The 22,909-nt window shown below is 39.1% G+C and overlaps 1 protein-coding gene across 4 annotated transcripts in view; it reads right to left on the bottom strand.

Annotated features, from left to right (window-relative positions):
- LOC113108919 (unconventional myosin-XVI-like) overlaps positions 1-22,909 on the bottom strand; it is a 222,370-nt gene that overhangs the window by 54,180 nt on the left and 145,281 nt on the right. For all 4 annotated transcript variants that reach the window (XM_026272343.1, XM_026272342.1, XM_026272344.1 and 1 more), the window contains exons 22-26: positions 10,778-10,930; positions 9,513-9,713; positions 9,235-9,310; positions 8,166-8,338; positions 2,423-2,503 (exon numbers count right to left, since the gene is read on the bottom strand). In XM_026272343.1, coding sequence (XP_026128128.1) covers positions 2,423-2,503; positions 8,166-8,338; positions 9,235-9,310; positions 9,513-9,713; positions 10,778-10,930 — 684 coding nt within the window. The remainder of the gene's footprint in view (positions 1-2,422; positions 2,504-8,165; positions 8,339-9,234; positions 9,311-9,512; positions 9,714-10,777; positions 10,931-22,909) is intronic.

Raw genomic sequence — 22,909 nt, 5'->3', positions numbered from 1 at the left:
GCATAATTATAAAAGCTGACATTTTTAATAAGCCAAAATGCAAGGGAAGTATTTTAAATGACTGATGGAAATCTGCATACGTTTCTGCGGAGCCCTGCACATGCAGACTCCGTGTGTGCACTGTACTTACTTACGATGCACAAACCGAAATAAGCTGGCTCTGAATGATGATGTCACAGCCCAAGGAGCCTGTGCTGAGTCAGTACGGCCCACAATGAGCCTGACATCATCATGTGACATTTCTACTTACGCCATCCCACAGAAAAGAGATGGGGAAAGACGGCGCCACAGGCCGTAATACATACAACCACCCATTCAAAGGAATAAACAAAAACAGCTGCCAATTACAACCGTTCCATCTTTCCGTGAGGGTGAATGCTAATGAAAAACACATTAGACTAGAGGTTATTTACTATTGTTGAAGGATTTCATATCTTTTCTATTGCTCTCGTCTGTGAGCTATTGAGGCGTGGATAAATAACGTCTGTGTTTGTCTGAGCGGCATGTATTGAATGCGTTTTATGATGTAATCAGCCCTGAACAGAGAGGACAGATTAGAGAGGAACACTGTGTGCTCTTCTCATAAACCCCTGCACAACCCTGTACATATCGTGGTGCAGAAATCAGGTCATGCAGTGTAGAACGTGTGAACATAAGCACATTCTGTACATATAAGTACCTGCATACCACTAGCATGAGAATGAGGTCAGGACGAGAGCGAGATGACACCTGCATGTGTGCAAGAATGTGACATTACTTTAATAGATGGGTGTGTTACAAAGAGCCAATGGCAGTGGTGGAAAAGGAGCAGTGTGTGAGTGTAAGGATGTGGATCGATGGGAAATGAATGACTTTCTGTAAGCCTCTGTATTCTTCACTCAATGTGGACAGATAAATATGCTATGTGTGTGTGATATCTGGTCACACTTTATGTTAAGGTCCAATTCTCATCATTAACTTTAACTTTTGCCTCAAACTACTAATTTGCTGCTTATTAATAGTTAGTAAGGTAGTTGTTAATGTTAGGTATTGAGTAGGTTTAGGGATGTAGAATGTGGTCACGCAGAATATGTGCTTTATATGTAGGGCTGGCGATATATTATATATATATATATTATAATATATAAAATATATTACGATATTAGATATATATCTTGATATGTTTTCATTTGGATTTAAATAATAATAATAATAATAATAATAATAATAATACAAATCTGGGGGAAATAGAAAATTACTTCTATACTCTTTGGCTAAACTTCAGCTCGTTTGATTTTCAGATGCGCATGATTTTAAGATTGCTCCAGATTGCTTAAAATAAACAAAGCACCAGAAAGAAAATGTATCTATGCAACAGCGAAGCTCTGATTCGGGGTTTTGAACTCTTGATATCTGGCAACCGCACTCATGAGAGTTCGCGTGGTAGAGGAGTGTAGACCAGTCTGGAGTAACATGTTCCGTTTTTTACAAGTTTTGCGTGTTCTTTTGGGAAAGTATGCTTGAATTTGAAATTTTCTAATTTTACATCGCCATCAAAATTATTCTGATATTATCGCTAATATTCGATATATCGCTCAGCCCTATTTATATGTAGTAATAAACAGCCAATATGTTATTAATAGACATGCTAATAAGCAACTATTTAATAGTTGATACCGTCACTAAAGTGGTACCATGTGTGTGTGTGTGTGTGGTCCCTTAGTCCCTTATGCTCACCAGTGTTGCATTAAACAATTAAAAAATAAAGAAATAAAATAAAATGATTAACCAACAAATAAACTGTGTTCTATTTAAATTCATTTTAACATCTCATTTATTCTGAGCTAAATTTTCAGCATCATTACTACAGTCTTCAGTGTCACATGATCCTTCAGAAAGCATTCTAATATTGTGATTATATATATATATATATATATATATATATATAAATAATTTCAAGATGAGGGTTAAATTAAACACATTCATTTAAAAAAATCTTAAACTAAACTGGCATCTCTAGATGTCAGAAAATGGTGTGTTGAATCAGGCAGTGAGCTGTTCTCTCTCCCAGTAACAGTGAGTCTTCTGTTTATTCATTCAGTATCCACAACCCTCCACAATTACCCACTCTAATCACTAAAACATTAACTTCCTCCCCACTAACCACACTGGGCCTATGAGACTGACACAACACTACAACACTTCTTCTAAAGCCTGTTGTACAAACCACACATACAGATGTTTCTAAGACGTCTTCCTGGCAGAGCTATAATGTTTAGATGTCAGACAACTTTTGGGTTTTTGTGAGCCTGCAGGTTTTTTTGGGAGATCCAACACATCTGGAAACAGGAAGTTAAATCCACGGAGCACAACGAGCACCTGGATGGGCCGGGTTGGCTCAGGTCAGGTTTGGGGGCTGGCAGTGGTTCTTACGTGGACTTACCCTGAGCTGCACTGCCACAGTGACCGGTCCACAACGCTCCAGTCTCTGCAGGAAAGACGTCCCTCCCTTCTTCTTCAGGAGCTGCAGAGTGGGGGAAAGTACATTGTTAGGATTGTTATTAAAGAAATAAATACATAAATAAATGTGTACATTTTGTATCTTTTTATTTCAATATTTTTACTGTTTCCCCACTGGCATCTTACTAAAATTTCAAAGCCTCATGGCTTTAGTGTTAGCGAGGCTACTGTATATCAGGAGAAAGTGGAGAGGGGAAGGAGATGTGACTGTTCATCTTCATGCACTTTTAAGATGATGTTGGCATGGCAACAGAGTTGTACGAGAGCTATGAATGGATCATGCAAGTGCAAACAAACAAAAACACAAATACACAGTGATTTCAGATTTTTTTTCACCCAAATAGGAAATACTGACCAACAATATTTCAGCTAAAGGTTAACTGTGTCTATGCTTTTCCTCATCCTGATAACCCTGATGCAGTACATCCCCCTCCTTGAATCTCTAAATGGATTGTATTTAAGTCACTGATGGAAAATAAGTTCAAATGCTCTAATGGATGTAAGTCACTACTATAAAAGCAGCAAATTTAATTTGAACAAAAGGTGATTCAGGAACTGGAAAGTTGCAGAGATCGTAGTTCTTCAATATGATCATTGTGTCCTTTTAACCCTGGAGGGGTTCTGTTCTGGGAAATAACGCACAGTAAGTCATTCTAGATTGAGGTGGTGATTTAATGATGCTTCACCTATGATTGCATGTCTGATTTCTTGTCTTGATTTGTTTGACTCATGCAGCTTTCATTCTCTATTTTAGTCAGTGTTTTTTTTTTTTTCATGAACAAAATGTAGAAAAGAACAGCCTTTACTTTAATTAGAAATTATTTGTATATGGTTCAAAGACAAAACACAACATTATAGGTTTGATGCAGCTTATGTTATGTATGTCCAGGGTATGTCCAGTTTGTTTTATTTCATTTTTCTAAGAAAAAAATGACTTATAGAAGACACCCACTAAAATATCATTCAGTTTTAACATTAGTTCACATACTAAGAAATCTTGTAAGGCATATTTAGAACAAGAATCGTTAAATGCCATTAAAAGGCAGTGATGCGTGGGTTGATGCGAAATGAGCGGGTGCCTGCGGTCACCCGTGGTTACAAGTATTTTTTATGATATTCGGGTCGCTTTCGGTCGGGTCGTTTGAAATAAAGATGCCAATTACACCTTTGCAATTTATATAGTATTAGACACAGTTTTGAAATACATAGGCCTACACTTTATTGGCTGAATAACTGGCACAATTAAAGAATGACCACCTGTCCCGCTTTGTTGTACTGTACAGCAATTTTACCCTTTGTCCCGCGTCATGCAAATTGAGCATCTGTCCGGCTTTTTCATTCTAATAAATACACGGATATGTCCATAGTCGTACTGTTAACTTATGTCCAATAGTTCAGAGGAGAGCAAGTGTTGTCGATAGACTGAGTCGTACACCAATCAAACTGTTGACTGGTGAATGAACGCCTCGTCAACATTGTCAACAATCTCAAATTGGAGAGCACGTGCACTGTTCAGTCAGGTTAAGCAGCCATGGCCACGAAAAAGAGAAGATGCACTTTTAATAGAGAATGGACCGCAACATTCTCTCGGTTAATACCAGTGCAGTAGATGGCGAAGCAGTGAGCTTTTCGCATTTTATTCAAAAGCAGTTTTTCTGTGGGACATGGTGGAGAATACGACGTGAAGCGACATGGTGCATGTGAGTACCACAGAAAAAAAGCACATCATCAAGAAACATGCAAATTAGCGCAATCGTTTTTCAATAGACCAAATGACCCACAGGCTGACCAAGTTTGGGCAGCAGGAGTGACGAGCATTTATCATGCCGTAACATCACACACATTCATGTCTACTGAGTCTGACAAACAGCCAGTGCTCTTGAGATCTGATCTCATCATCATCATCAGTCTGTCTGGAATAACAGGAAGAAACAGAACAAACTGAGACAGACTCAATCCAGAAGAACTGTGGCAATGTCTCCAAAACACTTCAAGAAACCTGCCTGTAAAAATACCATAAAAAAATGCGCAAGTGCACCTAAGACAGAAGCTTTTTGGCAGCGGCTATTTGCATTATGTGTAAATAGCAATAGGGTCTATTTACACTAAGTGCAAATAACTATATAGATTCTATTTACACTCTTAAAATTGTAATACTTATTGCAAATAGTGGCCATTATCTGCACCTCAGTATTGTATAACATTGTAAAACAGTATGCAAAATTAACTTACTGAGTGTAAACTGAAATTTTTTTAAGTCAAATTAATAAATGTATGCCACCTTATTGGGACAATAAAGCCCTCCCTAAACCTATCCTGACCCTATGCGATACTTTTTTCAACTCTTTGATTATATTCTTCATTTTCATTGAAAATAGATGCTTTTCTGATGTGATTTGAAATTTGAAAAGGGAGAAAAAAAAGTTTGGCAAAAGTCGGATTGGAACCCAGGTCTACCACGTCAAAATGAACATCACACATTTAGCTCACAACTATTGGCTGTCTTTTGTAGTGTTGATTAGCTGAATCACACGTTGGTGGGCGGAGTTAGTGTAAATAGCTTCAGCCAACTAGGCGGGTTATTTGCACTTAGTGTAAATAGACACACAAAAGCTTTTTTTTTATGCACAAAATGTTGTTTTAATTTAGTAAAGTTAATAGAAGTGAATTAATAAAATAAATTTATGCCATTATTTTTTTACGGCATCCTCTTTTTACAGCGTTTTAACACAAGTGCCTAAAACAGTACTGTAGCTTTGCAGGTTTCTTGAAGTGTTTTGGAGACATTGCTACAGTTCTTCTGGATTGAGTCTGTCTCAGTTTGTTCTGTTTCTTCATGTTATTCCAGACAGACTGATGATGATGAGATCAGATCTCTGTGTGGAGCACTGACTGTTGTCAGGCTCCTTGTGCAAACACAAATCTCACTGGATTATTACAATTAATGGCAAAAATAATGTTTGGAAATGAAAACTGATATTTCCCACTGACACACTACAGCAAAATATAGAAATAAATGACGGTGGAAATACTAGTGACCTAAGACTTTTGCACTGTACTGTACAGTAATGAATCATAATCAAAATCATAGTAATAATAACCATAACAACAACAATGACAATACTCAGAGCAATTGGAGAGACAGAGTGTAACTATGTTGGGTGAGTGTTGTTTTCAGTACAGCTGGTGTCATAATCAAAGTATTTTCCCAAGTGTCATATTAAAGCAATTAAAGGTGATATAATATTGTTTTGAAAACAAGTACAGTTCAAACTGTGCAGTGTAAAAAGGGACAATTTGTTTTTTCTTAGTCAAACAGCTGTTCTGGTGGAAAAAAGGGGCAGACGCTGATGACACGGCTCAGTCATTTAGCTGCTCAGTAGGAAAGAAAATGATTATATTTCACAGCAAACTGCTGCTTTAAATCAAAATCTCTTCAGGGCGTCCTGATTCCCAGAAAACGCCACCACCACACCAAAACTACTCATTCTCAGGACACACAACAAAAGAAAGAAAAATAAAATCTGGTGCTACAGTTTCATCTAATTTCACCCATCAAAGGGCAAACCAGACTAACCAAACCACTCATTTGTAATTTTCTGTTTCAGGCCACAGCGGGATCTCATCATGTTACTTCATATTACTGTCCCAGTCACTCTATGGGAACTGAACCACTGCTTATGTAAGAGGGTATGTGGGTAACCAGGGGTGCCAGCGGCTCATGTACTGGGTGTCTTACATAAGACTAAGCCAACCCCCCACACACACACACCATAGCACTGACCTGAGGAGAAGGAAAGGAGAGATGGCATATATGAATAAAAGACAGAGAAAGCAACTGAAGAAAGACAGAATGGAAGAAAGTGGTGGTTAAATGTAACGACTGACCTTAAAACATGGGACTGAATTAATAAAACGTGGCCAGAAGTTAATAAGGTAATTAAACAAGGGAAGTTACTGAAACACGTATGTATGCATGAGTTTTTTTTCCTAAACAAGCAAAGCACAAGTCATTTGGACAGCTGTTTTTTTTTTCTTTGTACAATACAGTATGATTGGATGTGACACGTGCAAGATTATTTATTACACACAAACACAAATATAAATGCACACTTACATTTTAATTGAATTTTAAATGTTTTACAAAACATTTAGATGTACAGTTTTCTGGACCCTGAGTTGACACGTTTTTGTAAGATTCACCCAATAAGTCATCTCAGAAGTAGAGAAACTGCACATCACTGAAATACAAACTGAGTCTATATATATGAGAGAAACAAACAGAGAGGAGAAAGGGGAGGAGGGCGACTGAGAAATGCTGCAGAGATAGAGCTGTGTGAAGAGAAAACACCCCGAGTGACGCATGTGTGTTTGTGCCTGGTGTGACGCAATCGGTTAAACCCTGTGTTTTCTCTGAATGGGATATCTGGCTGTGGAAAGCTGATCAATGGACAGAACCTATTTGGGGTAACGGTGTCTAATTTAGGTCACTTCCCAGTGCAGGCTCGATAAGCTAAAAATACTACAGCTGGTGAAAAGTTTGTTCTGGCTGGTCTGGTCATGTTTGTGGCAGTGTCATGCCGGGTATGATCGTCACTGTACGTGATGATGGAGGACAGTGAAGTCCCACTGAGTACAGATTTAATGCCAGTGCTGAAACATCTGTCAAAGCAGACTGAGGGAAGCCCATGTGCGTGACCAAACAACGCATGCAAAAATATTGTTTATTTCTATTGTTAAATGTTCCAAGCAATCTTGAATGTTTGTTATAATCAAACACGTCATATTAAATCCAATGCTGTTTTTTTTTTTTTTTTTATAATGAATAAAGTAGTTTTTTGGTATGGACATGTTTTCACAAAAAATAAATACATTAAATAAATAGTTTAATAAAAATAGTTGTTTTGTTGTTGTTGCTGCTTAGTAATATACATACATACATACATACATACATACATACATATATATATATATATATATATATATATATACAGTACAGACCAAAAGTTTGGACACACCTTCTCATTCAAAGAGTTTTCTTTATTTTCATGACTATGAAAATTGCAGAGTCACACTGAAGGCATCAAGGGCTATTTGAGCAAGAAGGAGAGTGATGGGGTGCTGGCCTCCAGAGTCACCAGACCTGAACCCAATCGAGATGGTTTGGGGTGAGCTGGACCGCTGACAGAAGGCAAAAGAACCAACAAGTGCTAAGCATCTCTCAGGGAACTCCTTCAAGACTGTTGGAAGACCATTTCAGGTGACTACCTCTTGAAGCTCATCAAGAGAAAGCCAAGAGTGTGCAAAGCAGTAATCAAAGCAAAAGGTGGCTACTTTGAAGAACCTACTATATGACATATTTTCAGTTGTTTCACACTTTTTTGTTATGTATGTAATTCCATATATAATTCCACATGTGTTAATTCATAGTTTTGATGCCTTCAGTGTGAATCTACAATTTTCATAGTCATGAAAATAAAGAAAACTCTTTGAATGAGAAGGTGTGTCCAAACCTTTGGTCTGTACTGTGTATATATACACACTTTTTATATAAAAATATATGTATTTAAATCAAACAAACAAATACAAATTTTATTACAATAAAGATTTTAAAAATGTCATTAGTGCCAAGAGGCTGTGGAGGATCCACTGGTGTATTTAGATACCTTGTTCAGTTCCACATATTTCTTGGCGTCTCTGGCAGGATTTAGCATAGTGCTCTTGTTAAGTAAAGTGCCTTTGGGCCCACGGAGCTTCAGTCGCTGGTGGTGGGGAACCAATGAGCCCGTCTGAGTCAGCTTACACTGGAACATTTGATGGATGAGCACGTTCTCACTTGCTGCTCAGAGGGGGGAGAAAAATGGAGACAGAAAAATAAACACAAGGCTACCCCCGTTTGGAGAGTAATAACGGCAGGCGCCAGAGCTAATTGTCTCCCTTCATTTACACCACCCCCCACGGACACCCTCACAAACAACATAACAGGCCCCATTCAAATCTCTCCATGTGCACACGCTCCTGCCCCATGTTCACCTCTGACCTGCTTAATGTGGGGAGAAGAGGAGCTGTATAGAGGAACGCTAAACATACATGAAATGCACTGCAGCAGGTACAAATGCTAAGAACAGAGTTCACATATCCAATACTGGGGAGAAACTATTTCAGTAGCAACACTGCTAACGAACCACATAAGTAAATTAATTTGAACACTATACATTTTGTCCTACATACAACGCTTTTTATATGAAGCGCACAAACGATTTGACTCACTGAATTTAACAGTGCAGAGTAAGAATGTTGGGAAACTATAATCGAATATACTAATAAGCGGTGCACAAACAAATATTGGATAACATAATCCATTTTTAATTACACTAAATTATGTTTAACAGTACTTTTAGTGTTACAACGTTGTCTATTACTCAACATTTCTCAAATTGTTCAACATCTTGGGTGGATATTATTCACTCAAGCCAATGTATTGTGGGAATGCATTTACTGCAAAGAATACATGATAAGAATTTTAAAGGCAGGCTTTTGGCAGCATTCTGGTGTCAGAAACGCAAACCCCAATCTTTGTGTGGTAGTGAATGAATAAGTGATCTCCAGTAATTTCCTTTTATTACAGTAACAATAACTATAGTAACTAAGCTATTTTAATGGGAACTATTGTTACCATGGTGAGTTTTTTGACCATATAGAGAATGACTAGAACACAAAACTCCCAATCCTTACTTTTCATAACAAACAAGATGTTTTGGGGGAGAACATCCTTGTTCTTGTCCAGTGAGCCGGTCAGGTCATAGGTCACCTGCAATAAGGACACACAAACACAGATGAGTTCAGAGTGCTAATAATAGCCCTCACTCTCAGCATGACAGTACGTTGTCTCTCCGGAGGGCTTCTCGGAAACGTGTGACTATGGGCTTGTGTTTGCGAGTGAGCCTCCTGCCGAGCACATGACCGTGAACTCAGCATGTGCATGTGTGAACTCGCAATTTCCCGTAACCCACCTTGCCAGCATAGTGAGTGACGGTAAACGATGGCCCCTGGTCTTTGGGTGGGGGGTTCCCGTTGCCATCCTTGGTCGTGAGGGAGATGACGTCCAAACTGGAAGAGTCCAGCTGTATCTGCAGTCGCTTATAAAGGTTGACTTCACATGGCCTGAGGGACTGACTCTCCTCATCAATGATACACAGCACACCCTGAGGCTTCTGTAACACACACACAGTTACACTGAAGGCTCTAGCTGCAAAATAAGGAAGGAATAATGTACAGTAAGATGATCAATTCCTCAAATTAAACTGGGCAAACTGGCCCCTCGTTTTAGTTAGAAGTGGGGTTTTTTATGATAATAACACAGCTATGTAGGAAACCTGTTGGACAACGTTCAATCAATCAACCAATTAAATCATCATGTCGTTCCAAACCCATACGACCTTTATTCATCTTCAAAACACAAATGAAGATATTTTTGATGAAATCCGAGAGCTTTCTGACTCTGCATAGACAGTAACACTACTGACATTTTCAAGGCCCAGAAAGCTAGTAAGAACATTGTTAAAATTGTAATTTTAGTCATTTAAAAATACAGTAAAACTGTAATTTTATGAATCTACGAGAATGAACGACATGAGAGTGTGTAGTTAATGAGAGAATTTTCATTTCCGGGTGCACTTTCCCTTGACACATCCATGTGGCATGACATAATGAGTATGATTCGCTATTATAGCATGTTGTGTAGTATTTAATATTTTATTATGAAAGAACAGTTAATATTGCACTGGTATGCCAAAATAAAATGCAGCAGACTTGGTGGGGCTGTTTGTAAAGGATGTGTGAAGGCCATAAAACCCATTCAAATGTGCACAGAATAATACATGTAGTGAAGTCCACCACAAATGTGTGTGTGGCAAGGGAAAACATGCCTCTGTGTGTACAATGCTGTGTCACTTGGTCTTGACCAAATGGAGAAGTCATTTCGTGACTCATAAAATTGTCACATCTGACAAACGGCTAATAGAGTCATAGTCTAAAAGATGGGCTTTATCACATCTTTGTGACACCTAAGGGAATTCAGCACGTCTGGATGTGTGCTAGCCTTTATAAAACAGGACATCCGTTATTGAGTCAGTAAATGAAGAGACGGCAATTAAAGAGGCAACAGAGGGACTCTTGTACAGGGTCAACAGCCTCAGGGTGGGGAAAAAAGCTTTCCAACTTCTTTCCTCTCCCTCCCTCCCGCCACAGCTCTTGGAAATCCGCTCCGACTGCATACCTGGAAGAAGAAGTCCAGCACCGCTGTCTGGTTGCCGAGGGAGCGTAGTGTCTCCATGGCAACCCCCTCCTGCAGACATTCCTGCTGCTCCTGCTGGAAGAGCACGTCTGCGGTGAACTGCCTGATCCGCTCATTCACAATGTTCACGCACAGCTACAGACACAAAAACACAAAAGCCTTTGTTAAGCCACAGCACAGCATTAAGATGTCCATCTTATTAACAGAATACTCTTTCACAGACCCACTGAGCAATCAGTTCATTTTTCACATTCGTACATCTTTGTTGAACTTTGGGCATGAATAATAATTCTCATTAAACTCATAAATAGTTGATTTAGCCACATAGGCTAATATGAATAAAAATAATAATGAAAAAAAAAAAAATGAAAAAAAAAAAAATATATATATAATGGTTTATTTTTCCTCGATTCTTATTGGTCAGCAGCTGTGTTTTATTCATGATACAGCACAGCTATTACCGCTTTACCCAACGGTTCTGTGTATCACTGAGGAACACCCTTAGCAACATAAACAATCAATAGCCCCTTTCACACTGAGATTTCGGATAGTACACAGATAATGTGTCCCGGTTATTGTTCCTGGATTGCAAAATTTTGGTTCATTCACACTGTCAGTGATTTCCCGGAATATGTGTGTGAGTTCACTCCGAGCGGCAACCTCCCGCTCTATCTCGTGAAGCCAATAAGGAAGTGACTAAAACTTTAATTAATTAACTGGCCGCTTGAGGCTGGCTGCAAAAGGAAGTCAGTCCCATTGTTACAGCCCTGCCTATTTTTCTCTTATTTTGGTTAAGGTTGCAGGTTCCTCCTGGATGGGCGGGATTCCAGTGTTAATTATTGGCACCTGTGGCACCCTATTTAAGAGGCTCATGGAGCTGTGATCACTCTCTCTCATTTTTGGTTTGTTTGTTTGAAGAGTGGGTTGATATTTTGTGTTCACATTTGTTTTCCACAACTCCACAAACCCAATTTCTAACAGCTATTTGATTTGATTCATTGGTTATTCTTTAATACTTTGACCCTAGACATTATTTGATTAATTTGAAATAAATTTATAACTGTATTGAAACCTATTTTTGTCTAAGTGCCCTCTTTATGTTGTGACTTTGAGCCGGGTCGTAAAATAAATTGGGGGCTCGTCCGGGATCAAATTCTTGTTTGAAGTTGGGGTTTTGTGACTTGTTTTTCAAGTTTTTTGAGAGTGGAGCATGGAAAAGGTTCATAGTTATTGGATTAATAGAGGACTCCGGTTAGGTAGAGTGGTCCAGCTGGGTTGCTAGTCAATCCTTCCAACGGAGCACTGTTTGTTTTGTTAGTTTGTTTTGTTAGTTTGTTATTTTTGAAGGTATCCCGGGTGGAGATTTAATCTCTGTTGGGGGTGCGCTATTCAGGGCCTGGTTTTTACCAGGTGACATGAAGTTCAGCGTTTAAAGTGGCCCCGAGCCTGGTAAGCCTTTGAAGATTAGAGAGGTTCGTTTTTTTTGTTTGTGTAGTGTTTTACCGGAGTGGTTCTCTAGTATCCATGCCAATTGGTGTGGTACTTTGAATCAATGGCTAGTGTTGGGAACTTGTGAAATTTATTTTGTTTGTTTGCTTTTGAGAGAGCATTTTTTTTCATCCCCACTTTCTTCAAATTGGTAAGTAATTTTACACCAATAACAAACGTAGGGAGTCAATATACTAATTAACATGCAGTTTCGTGGTAGCTACCTTGTTGAATATTGTCAGCAGTTCAGGAGTGATTGCGTGACTTATGAATTAATCTCTTTTTGTAAGAGTATTATATTGTTGGCATGCTACTTGCGGAGAGGGTTTTGTTAAACCTTTGTATTCGTTCTCCATAGAGAAGATAAGGGGACTGATTCTGATTTGTTAATCTGATTTGTTGGTGTAGATTAAATTACCATTAAGTAACTTTGTGGAAATGGAGTTGTGTATAAGGTAAATTTTTTTTTTTTGGTGGAGTATATTTAAAGGATATTGTTCTGATTCGTGTGAACTCCTAAAGTGGCTACTTGTTTGAAAACTTAGAGGTTTTTAGCAATGGCTTCCAATGTGGAAGAATTTCTAAAAGAACCTTCAGAGGAAGCACTTGAGAAGTGCACTAAAGAGCAGCTTTTGTTGGTTGCTGCTCATTATAATATAGAGCTCACTAAAAGTGATAAAAAACTTAAGGAGTCTATCTTAAAGAACTTGAGGGGCACTTTAGAGGAAGAAGGAGTTCTAGTTGCAAAGTTACATGTTCCAAGTAACGTTGACAGTGAAGTAAAGCTAAAAGAGATGGTGTTACGAGAAAAGGAGTTAGAATTGGAGGCAGTGAAGTGTCGCTTAGAACATGATAGAATAGCTTTGAAAGAAAAGGAGTTGCACAGAGAACTTGAGTTGAGGAAATTGGAGGGCCAGGAAAGGGAGCGTGAGCGTGCCTTTGTCCTTAAAAAAATGGAGTTAGAGTTGGCAGGTAGGACACCTGAGGGTCAGCCCCCTGTTTCACCTTTTGTAGTACCTTCAGAGTCTTCTCAAAGTGTAGGGCAAGCTTTTGATATTGGTAAGCATATTAAAATGGTTCCTCCATTCTCTGAAAAAGAGGTAGAGAAGTATTTCTCCCACTTCGAGAGAGTCGCTACTTCATTGAAGTGGCCAAAGGATGTTTGGACGTTGCTTTTACAATGTGTGCTTACAGGTAGGGCTCAAGAGGTTTATTCATCACTTAGTTTAGAACAGAGTGCTGTGTATGATACAGTTAAAACTTCTATTCTTCATGCTTACGAGCTAGTACCTGAAGCATATCGGCAACGTTTTCGAAATTACATCAAAAGTGATAGGCAGACGTTTGTGGAATTTGCGCGGGAAAAGGAGAACATGTTTGTTAGGTGGTGTGCTTCTAGGCAAGTGGAAACTAAAGACCAGCTTAGTGACTTGATTCTCTTAGAGGAGTTTAAAAATTGTGTCCCAGCAGTTCTGGCTACATATTTAAATGAACAAAAGATTTCCAAATTGTTTGATGCCGCTGTTATGGCTGATGAGTTCGCTTTAACCCATAAAGGGTTATATGGAAACCATAACCCAAGAAGAAATTATCAGGATCATAGTAAAGCTGTTTTGGCCGGACCTGACTCTTTTTCAACTTCCTCTAGCAAGCTTAGTGCGGTTTCTTCTAAGGCAAACATCATATGCTTTTATTGCAAGAAGCCAGGGCATAAGATATCAGAATGTTTTGTTCTTGGTAAGAAAGCAAAATCTACCAAGCCAGTTGGATTGGCTGCTGCAAGCCATTTTCCTGTACAAAAAAGTGCTGAATGTTTTGGGGTTCAGTCTTTGAAGTTTGGAGACTTGGGTACTAGTGACTGTTTAACAGATTATGCTCCTTTTCTTACCACAGGAGTTGTGTCTCTACCAGGGCAAGAAAGTGGTGTTCCAGTGAGTATTCTTAGAGATACAGGAGCCTCACAGTCTTTATTACTTGAGGGAATTTTGCCTCTCTCTAACCAGACTGCTACAGGAGCTCAAGTGTTGGTAAGGGGAGTTGAAATGGGTTCTGCTGTTGTTCCTCTACATAGCATTGAGATAAAATCACCATTAGTGTCTGGTCAGGTAGTGGTGGGTGTACGATCTTGTTTGCCAATTGAAGGGGTTTCATTTATTTTAGGTAATGATTTGGCTGGTGTCAAGGTCACACCTAATGCTCAAGTTATTGAGGTCCCTATGTCAAGTGAGAACTCTGATCTGTCTCAATCTTTTCCTGATGTTTTTCCAGTATGTGCTGTGACTCGTGCTATGTCTAAACAGACTTTTAAGTCTACCGATAAAAAAAGAGCAGATTTTAATTTCGATCTAGCTGATACCTTTTTGAGGGTGTTTGATGAAAAGAAGAGAGATGAAGTTGTGCCTGTTAAATCTTTAATAGTGTCAGGTAAGGCAGAGCTAGAAAAATCCCAGGAGATTCCTCCTAAAGAGACTGCAATTACCAGAGATCAGCTCATTTTAGAGCAGAGTAAGGATTCTTCTTTATCTTCTCTGTTTGAGGAAGTGAGCACTGAACAAGAAGTAAATGAATTGTCATGTGGTTATTTCCAAAAGGATGGGGTCCTAATCCGAAAATGGCGCCCACAATCATTATCTAGACAGGATGAGTGGGGAAATGTCTTTCAGATTGTGGTACCTCAAGTTTTCCGTAAAGACATACTCAAGCTAGCACATGACTGTAGCATGGCAGGACATCTTGGTGTGAATAAGACTTATAATAGTATATTGCAAAATTTCTATTGGCCTGGTCTAAAACAAGATGTTGTAGCATATTGCAGGACCTGTCATATTTGTCAGGTAGCTGGTAAACCTAATCAGACTATACCTGTTGCTCCTTTGCATCCTATTCCGGCTTTTGAGGAGCCATTTGGTAGAGTTTTAGTAGACTGTGTTGGTCCTTTGCCTAAAACCAAACATGGCAACCAATACTTACTAACTGTTATGTGCGCTTCTACTCGCTTTCCAGAGGCTATTCCTTTAAGGAAAATAACAGCTCCCGTGGTAGTGCAGGCCTTGCTAAAGTTTTTTTCAATGTTTGGGCTTCCTAAGACTGTTCAGTCTGACCAAGGATCCAATTTTATGTCTGGGATTTTTAGGCAGGTGTTGGATCAGTTAGGAATTTCACATTGTCATTCTAGTGCCTACCATCCAGAGTCCCAAGGGGCTCTCGAGAGGTTTCATCAAACCTTGAAAACAATGTTAAAAACCTACTGTCTTGAGTTTCAGCGGGACTGGGATGAAGGAGTACATCTCATGCTTTTTGCGGCCAGAGAAGCTGTGCAAGAGTCTTTGGGGTTTAGTCCTGCTCAATTGGTCTTCGGACATAATGTCCGTGGTCCTTTGAAATTGTTGAAGGAACAGTGGCTGGCTGAGGTAACAGATTCTTCCAACTTACTGGACTATGTTAGCCATTTTCGATATCGGCTTAGTAAAGCCTGTGAAATTGCCAATTCTAATCTCGCTAGCTCGCAGAAAAAGATGAAGGCCTGGTATGATAAGCGGGCTAAAAAGCGATCTTTTTCAGTAGGGGATCGAGTTTTGGCTTTGCTTCCTGTCCATGGTTCTGCGTTGCAGGCCCGTTTTTCAGGGCCTTACACAGTTGAACGCAAGGTTGGTGATCTTGACTATGTCATTTCTACTCCAGGCAGACGAAAGAAAAGTCGTCTCTGTCATATTAATATGCTGAAAGAGTATTTTACTAGAGAAGGGAGTTTTGATTTAACCAAGAAGATGGTGGTGTTACCTTGTACTCCAGTAGTTTCAGAAGGAATCAGTGAAGTGATGGTTCCTACACCTCGGTTAAATAATTCTGAAATCCTGTTTGATCTTGAGGCTTATCTATCTTATTTGCCTCAAGTTGAAAGGTCTGTTCTTGTAGAGCTGATTAGCTCTTATGAACCACTGTTTCCAGATGTGCCTAACCAAACTAATCTGGTAGTGCATGATATTGATGTTTCAGGTGCTGCCCCTGTGAAGCAACATCCCTACAGGGTGGGTCCTGAAAAGCGTGCACTGTTGAGTAAGGAGGTGGCTTATATGGTTGAACATGGAATTGCTGTACCAAGCCAAAGTGCCTGGAGTTCTCCATGTATTTTGGTGCCAAAGTCTGATGGGTCTATGAGGTTCTGTACAGATTTTCGTAAGGTTAATGCTCTAACCAAAGTAGATTCTTATCCATTGCCCCGATTGGATGACTGCATTGACCGGGTGGGTTCTGCCAGGTATGTAACCAAGTTAGATCTTTTAAAAGGTTACTGGCAGGTTCCCCTTTCTGACAGAGCCAAAGAGATGTCAGCATTTGTGACTCCAGATGGACTATGGGAATATCAGGTTATGGCTTTTGGAATGCAAAATGCTGCATCTACCTTTCAAAGGTTAGTTAACCAAGTAATATCTGGGTTAGACAATTGTGAAGCCTATTTGGACGATATTGTGGTATACAGCCCTGACTGGAGTAGTCATGTAGCTCAGCTTAAAGCGCTCTTAGACCGTTTGTTGGCTGCTAATCTGACTGTTAACCTCGCTAAATGTGAGTTTGCCAAAGCAACCATTACCTATCTGGGCAAAATTGTGGGGCAAGGTCAAGTTCGAACTATTCGGGCTAAAGTTGAAGCTATAGATCATTTCCCTGTTCCTCAGTCTCGTAAAGATCTAAGGAGATTTTTGGGAATGACCGGCTATTATCGTGCCTTTTGTCCCAATTTCGCTAGTGTAGTGAGTTCTCTTACAGACTTGTTAAGTCCAAAAATTGATTTTGTGTGGACAGACAGTTGCCAGCAGGCATTTGATAATGCCAAGGCCCTGTTGGTTAATGCCCCTATCTTGGCAGCGCCAAATTTTAAAAATGCTTTCAAACTGGCAGTAGATGCAAGTGAAAATGGGGCAGGGGCAGTTCTTTTGCAGGACGATGATCAAGGTATTGAACACCCAGTCTGCTTCTTTTCTAAAAAGTTTAATTCCCACCAAAGAAATTATTCTGTAATTGAGAAGGAAGCCTTGGCAATGATTTTAGCAGTTCAACATTTTGAGGTTTATTTGAGTAGTGGCAACCCAATTGAAGTGTTGACTGATCATAATCCACTAGTTTTTTTGCAGCGAAGTTGCAACTCTAACCAGCGGTTGATGAGATGGAGTCTCTTTTTGCAGTCTTTTCCTTTACAAATTCATCACATCAAAGGAAAGGAGAATGTTTTAGCCGATGCACTGTCTCGTGTATGACATTCTATACTCCTGTTTTTTTTTGTAAATGTTTTGACATATTTGTTTATTTTATTATTTGTTAAATTTATTGTGTTAAATACTTTAGGTTATTTAACATTTTGTTGATTGAGGTGTTACAGCCCTGCCTATTTTTCTCTTATTTTGGTTAAGGTTGCAGGTTCCTCCTGGATGGGCGGGATTCCAGTGTTAATTATTGGCACCTGTGGCACCCTATTTAAGAGGCTCATGGAGCTGTGATCACTCTCTCTCATTTTTGGTTTGTTTGTTTGAAGAGTGGGTTGATATTTTGTGTTCACATTTGTTTTCCACAACTCCACAAACCCAATTTCTAACAGCTATTTGATTTGATTCATTGGTTATTCTTTAATACTTTGACCCTAGACATTATTTGATTAATTTGAAATAAATTTATAACTGTATTGAAACCTATTTTTGTCTAAGTGCCCTCTTTATGTTGTGACTTTGAGCCGGGTCGTAACACCCATAGACTCCTGTTTTTATACAGTCTATGGTTCACACACAACCCGTAAAGGTCCCGTAATGACACGTGACATCAGAATGTGACATGAAATGTACGAGTAGAAAGTGCTAGGTATGTTAAAGGTACAATAGTATATCTTGTAAAATGCTAACATTTGCCTGATAGCACTGAAAGCGAATGTCCCACCCTCCCTGCAATCACCGTCCAAAGCCACGCCCCCTGAATGCATTTATGCTCAAAGACCAGAACACCAGAGACAACATTACTACAATAGGCTACATCAGCGGTTCCCAATTCCAGTCCATGTTCCGAAGTGATGTAAACCCCTGCTCAGGGAGTAGGGGGCAATGAACAAGCAGTATCTATTGAAACAGTTCATTCACATTCACATAATCGGGAGTGTTAACTATGTAGTGTTGTCACGATACCCAAATTATTGTTTCGATGCCGATACCTAGTCAAGAATTTCGATTTCAATACTTTTTCAATACTTTTCCTGAAAGGGGAAAATACACTCTCAAATATCATTGCTGTGCTTTATTTTAAAACCTGGACAACGTTCTAATCATATAACACACTAATAAATTAACATATGAACAGCATATATGTTAAACATTTGAACAAAATATGAAATATCAAAATATAAAAAATAAATTAAAGCAATGACATTCAAGGTAAAGATACATTTAGCAGCATTATCTCACTTATAAGAAACATAAGAGTAATACATTTATCTTGATTCTGAACTTTAAAAAAAAAATGAATAGCGATAATATTAAACAAAATTTTTCTGAACTCAGAAGATTAAATGTCAAAAGATAGATAATATACACACACACACACACACACACACACATATATATATATTATATATATGTGTGTGTGTGTGTGTATGTGTGTGTGTGTGTATATATATATATATATATATATATATATATATATATTAAGTATATATTACATACATGTACATATATGACAATAATTGTATCAAAAAGGGTAGGATTATGTACAATGTTTATAGGGCTGCATATGACTTTTCAAGAAGCAAGCAAGCTTGTGTTTTATCAGACAAAATAACATATTTTCCAAAACAATAGCTATATGACAGGCAGCTTTATCTGCACACAAAGAGCTGGCATGTATGTTAATTACCTTTTAATGAACATGGCTGGACTAAGCATTCAATGTTAACCCCTCCAACATATTAACTCACTAATCCACATGCTTCAGTGAGCAGGTTTATTCCAGGAATTCAGTGTAACAGTGCAGTTCCTGGACTCATTTAAATCATTTATCACCTTAATCCAGCCAAGCTGAAAGTTAAAAAGAGGGAACCCTGATGTTTTTAATTGTTTTCTACCTCTGGTTTTCACCACAATGTCTGAACTGTACTGAGCAAGTTCTTCTTCAGCCTGCATGAGAGGATGGACCATTGGGATGGACCCCATCTCTCAAATGGACCACTGACACGCTATCTACAATCTCAATTAGGAGGGTCAGTGGTCCATTTGAGAGATAGGTGGCGGTAATGCACTTAAAGCCATGATTCCCATCCACTTACATGACTGACAGACTGCAACGGTTTAAGTTAAAAATATCTGTTTGTGTTCTACTGAAGAAACAAAGTCACCTAAATCTTGAATGCCCTGGGGTAAGCAGATTCTTTTTTTTTTTTTTTTTTTTTTGGGTGACCACAGAAGCCTTTCCATGTGGACAACATGTACAATTACTGATGGACTAGAAAGAGTAAGTGACGTGACATTCAGCCAAGTATGGTGACCCATACTCAGAATTTGTGCTCTGCATTTAACCCATCCGAAGTGCACACACACAGAGCAGTGAACACACACCCGGAGCAGTGGGCAGCCATTTATGCTGCGGCGCCCGGGGAGCAGTTGGGGGTTCGATGCCTTGCTCAAGGGCACCTAAGTCGTGGTATTGAAGGTGGAGAGAGAACTGTACATGCACTCCCCCCACCCACAATTCCTGCCAGCCCGAGACTCAAACTCACAACCTTTTGATTGCGAGTCCAAGTCGCTAACCGTCAGGCCACGACTTCCCCACATAAAACTGACATTTACATTTATCTGACGCTTTTATATGTCAGAGGTCACATGCTCCGGACCAACTTGGGGTTAAGTGTCTTGCTCACCGACACATTGTTGTCTCACAGTGGATTCGAACCCGGGTCGCTCACACCAATGGCATGTGTCTTATCCACTACGCCAACAACACCCCTACAGTAGATGTAGGGGTAGAGTAGATGGCTTTTTACCAAACAAAATAATTAAGTTACACACCAACTAGTTGTTCGTTTCTCAGAAGCTCTTAGGTCATACAGTATATGATGAAGTTGTTTTGATACTGCCGATCAAAAGCTAAGACCATCGGAGGGAAGTATACAGCTCGTTTGTATCAATATAAGGGTTTCCAAGTTTAATGTGGGAACACACACTGGATGAAGTACAGACGGCAACAGTGGTCGCAATGGAGAGGAAAGAAAACAAGCATATTAGAAAAGCCGGGTGCACCTCATCAATTTCTCAGCATGAGGTTTCACAGCACTTCAGGAAGTCATAAGGAAGATTGCCCAAGCGCTGACACAATTCAGCACACATCATGAGAGAAAAAGATCAGAGCTGAGATGAAGAGCTTGGAGAAAAAAGAGGGGGAATTCCAGAGCACTGAGGGAAAAAAAGTTCATCCATGGGGAAAAGATCTCAAATGTGTTACTTTTTGGAGCCAACAATACAAGACAACACTTAAATACTTAGATGATACAACATTGTCTTTATAAATCACATAAGTGTAGGGAGGTGGAGAGTTCGAAAAATTAACTATATAAAAGCATACAAAAATAAAAACAAAAAAACTTCATTTTCTGCATATTGGGGTGTCTAAGTGGTTGTTCAAACATAATGCTTTTCTGTGTCTAAAATCATGAGACGCAGCACTCAGGAATGGTGAGGGTCTATTTTGAAACGTGATGTTATATAGAAAATAGCCAAAAAGCAGAAAAGATAGTTACTATTTTAACATGTAAAAACAAAAAAACTAAAGATATCGCACTGGATTTTAAATTTGCAAGATAAAAATCTTATGAGTGCTGCCTCCACCATGTTGGCATCAAATAAAGCAGCTGCAATGAAATTTGCTACGGTAAACAAAAGCTTGCAACACTTGCCCCGGCTCCAGGGTCTTCTGACCCAGTGTTTCAGGACTGACATTGAAACCCTAAAGAAACTACTGAAGATTATTTGTAGATTTACAGGTTTTAATCACATACTTAATACTTATAATATTATCGGTACACCCCAAGTGGGCATTAAATACCTCATTCAAGCTTCGTAATTAGTCACTCGCCCCAATTTTTTTTTTCATTTTATTGTTTCTCATTCTTGTGACCTTGAAAGGTCAAGGACCATAAATCTTCTTTCACTTGTGGATTAAAGGTGTGTCTGTATCTTGTAAGCATTTCCCAATCCGTCACATAAACCATCACAAGGAGATCTCCCAGGGGACTGTGGGTATGCACTTATCTCTTCTAGCACCAATCCTGATTTACACCTTATCCAACACTGTTAAGAAAGACATCCAGGAATTGCACACATACAGACACAGACACACACTTCCACCCGCCTACCTTATCTGTCACAGAAAGAAGAGGTCCACACACAAATAAAGGCCCTCATCTTGTCTGATGGGGACAGACCTTTAAAAATATTCTTGTACAAAATGTCTGCCATGTTCAGCTTGGCTTTTATCGGCTATTAACATGAACACTGGTTTAAAGATATGTTCACACCAAGACGAATGTTCAGTCTGAAAATTTGATGTGAAAGACGTGCGGTTAATGCCCCTGTTCACCACTGTGCGTAAATCTGATGAACCAATAAGATTGTGGGCTTTTGGTCACATGGAGTTGTTATGGCCTACGCTGGTTTGCTAGTCATGACCAGCTGATCAAGCAAAATCGTACAGTACCAGCAAATCAACTCAGGCTGGCAAAAAAAAATAAAAATATTTCAGCAGGAGTTCCATTGCAGATCCCCACCTGGTTTAGCAGTTAGAAGTAGATGACCAGCTCATTTACTAACCATTACTCCACAGAGGACCCAATTAACCTCATGCATCCTCCCTATAGAATCTATGACAACAATGACATTGGTGGGTGCCTAATGGTTCATGGGTCAAACCTGACTCTGCACAGAGAATCCTAGGCTACTCTGAAGAATGCACTAATGCTTTCACAACACATTAAGGTTGAATTGTCACCCAGTGTAGCCTCAGCCAACCTTTCTGGGGTGTATCTGGAGTAGAGCTGTAATCGGGCCTTAAAAGTTAGGCCCGACAGGACCCGAGCCCGACAGGTACATTTTGATTGACAGCTTTATAAATGCCCGAACATGGTTACAGCCCGACATTATTCAAATGTGCGCACAGACACAGCTCTTTTTCCTTGTGTCAAGAATGAGTCATTTATACATGTTTTAACAATTTATTCATAACTAACGTAGACTAGGCCTCTTGGAAGTTGGAATAAAGAAATAAAATAAGTACTCTGTAACATCTTAACATCTCAGCACTCTAAATAGACAGATTTTTTCAACAAATTAAATATTTGGCAATAACGAAATGATTTGCTTCGCAGCTAGTAGCTGACGTTTAATAAAAGAATAATGCCAACATTAGTGCGGTCCAGACAAAGATCTTCAGTTCTAATCTGGAGTCAAACATACAAGCTTTGTACAAAAACCTAGAAAGCTGCAATTTGGACTGTCTTCTAAGGAGGTATCCCAATTGAAATGAAACCTCATACATTAGTACTAAAAGCTGCTTTAACAATCAGTTTTAAACTATTACTTAGAGAGATATGGAATTAAGTAT

This window comes from Carassius auratus, chromosome 9 (genome assembly GCF_003368295.1).
Source record: "Carassius auratus strain Wakin chromosome 9, ASM336829v1, whole genome shotgun sequence".
Taxonomy (NCBI): Eukaryota; Metazoa; Chordata; class Actinopteri; order Cypriniformes; family Cyprinidae; genus Carassius; species Carassius auratus.
This window is presented reverse-complemented; position numbering and strand designations above follow the sequence as displayed.